The following is a 1,815-nucleotide window of genomic DNA, read 5'->3' on the forward strand; positions in this document are numbered from 1 at the left end:
GGGTGAGCAGGGCAGCGAGGCGCCGATCCTCCTCCTCCTCCCGCACCAGGGGGATGCTCAGCCCGGCCCTCGCCCGCAGCGCCGCTGCCTCCTCCTCCTCCTCCCGCAGCGTCTTCTTCTCCTCCTGGGGGGACACGGGGGGGCCGAGACCCCCCACGGGTGAGGGGGGGCCGGACACCCTCGCACTGGGTGTGTGGGGGTCCCAGAGCGCTCCCAGAGTTGGGCTTTTGGGGGTCCCCAAGCCCCCCCAGTGGGTGGTTGGGGGTCCCGGGTGGGTTATTTGGGGATCCGGAGTCCCCCTGGGAGCATTTTGGGGGTCCCGGGGTGGTGCTGGGGGGTCCCTCACTCGGAACTGCCGGCGCAGGCGGCTGTTGAGCCCGAAGTCGTCCCTCCAGGCGTCCTGGGCCTCCTGCAGACGGCTCAGGGTGGGGGTCTCACGCTCCAGGACCCCCCGGTCCTGCACCCCGTGCTCCAGGCGGAACATGGGATCGAGGGCCAGGCGCTCCTTGTGCTCCGGGGCTGCAACGGGAATGGGAATGGGAGCACTGGGAGTGACTGGGGCTGACCAGCGGGGCTGGGACTGAGCCTGAGTGGGGTTACTGGGCCATACTGGTGTTACTGGGCCGTACTGGACTCACAGAGGGGTGGGGGCTGGGTGCTGTCCCAGGGGTCCCAGCGCTCTTTTCTGGGACTGACTCACGGGGGACACTGGGACTCACTGGGGACACTGGGACTGGGCCATACTGGGGTTCCTGGGGTTACTGGTGCTGCTGGACTCACAGGGGGGCGGGGCCTGGGCGCTGTCCCGGGGGTCCCAGCGCTCCTCCTTGCGCCGGGCCCCGCTGACGATGACGTAGTCGCAGCTGGCGGGGTCCGTCTGCAGCTCGATGTGGTTCACGCACAGGTGACACTTCATCCGGAACCTGGGAGGGCCGGGGTGGGGGGTCACGGCTCAGGGGGTGTCCAGGGGGGATCCCCAGGTGTCCCCAGAGCTCGAGGGGGAGGGTGTCACACCCACCTGTACACGGGGGTGGTGTAGTAATTCCCCACCTTCTTCTTCTCCGCGTTGTACCTGACGCCTGGGGGGTGGGAGAGGTCAGACCTCCCCCTCCACAAAGGATTTGGGGACCCCCACTGACCACCCAAAACCCCTGGGACTCACCAAAACACCCCCACCCCCCAAAACTCTGCTGCCATGCCCCTCGAATCCCCCGCTGCCCCTGGACCCCTCAAAAGCCCCAGACAGACCCTCCCCAAAAATCCCCGACATCCCCCAGCCTCCCCAAACCCTCAACAACTGACCCCCTGATTCTTCACAACCCTCAAAAGCTCCCCCAGAACCTCCCCAACACCCCAGGACACCCTCCCAACCGCCCAAGCTGCCCCCAGCCCCACTCACCCATCCCGATGTGGTTCTTGCAGCCGTCGCACCAGATGTTAAAGGGCATCTCGAACCTGGAGGGGGGCACAGGGGGGCAAGGGAGGTTTGGGGGTGTCCCAGGGACCCCCCAGCTGTGCCAGGGGCCGTTCTGGGTGTGTCTGCCCCTCACCTGATGACCAGGATGCCCTGGGAGAGCTTCCGGGCACGCTCCCGCAGGGGGTGGCTGTGGTGGTACTTGTTGAGAGAGCCATGCTGGAGGGGAAACGGAGGGTCAGGGGGGTCCACGGCACCCCAAAACCCCCCTGACACCCCCCTGAACCCCCCTGGCAGCCCCCCAGAACCCCAAAACCCCTCTGAACCCCCAAACCCCCCTCATAGCCCCCCCAAATCCCCCCTGACACCCCTCTCGGCCTCCCCAAATCCACACTTGCACC

General features: G+C 67.3%; 1 protein-coding gene across 1 annotated transcript in view; it reads right to left on the reverse strand.

Annotated features, from left to right (window-relative positions):
• LOC114072432 (coiled-coil domain-containing protein 130-like) overlaps window positions 1–1,656 on the reverse strand; it is an 8,556-nt gene extending 6,900 nt beyond the window's left edge. The window contains exons 1-6 of the mRNA XM_027910330.1: window positions 1,551–1,656; window positions 1,400–1,455; window positions 1,019–1,079; window positions 781–923; window positions 347–519; window positions 1–124 (exon numbers count right to left, since the gene is read on the reverse strand). Of these exons, the coding sequence (XP_027766131.1) occupies window positions 1–124; window positions 347–519; window positions 781–923; window positions 1,019–1,079; window positions 1,400–1,448 (550 nt within the window). The 5' untranslated portion in view covers window positions 1,449–1,455; window positions 1,551–1,656. The remainder of the gene's footprint in view (window positions 125–346; window positions 520–780; window positions 924–1,018; window positions 1,080–1,399; window positions 1,456–1,550) is intronic.
• Between the last annotated feature and the right edge of the window lie 159 nt (window positions 1,657–1,815).

This window comes from Empidonax traillii, unplaced genomic scaffold (assembly GCF_003031625.1).
Source record: "Empidonax traillii isolate 1590-97213 ecotype Southwest subspecies unplaced genomic scaffold, ASM303162v1 scaffold3204:size14418, whole genome shotgun sequence".
Classification (NCBI taxonomy): Eukaryota; Metazoa; Chordata; class Aves; order Passeriformes; family Tyrannidae; genus Empidonax; species Empidonax traillii.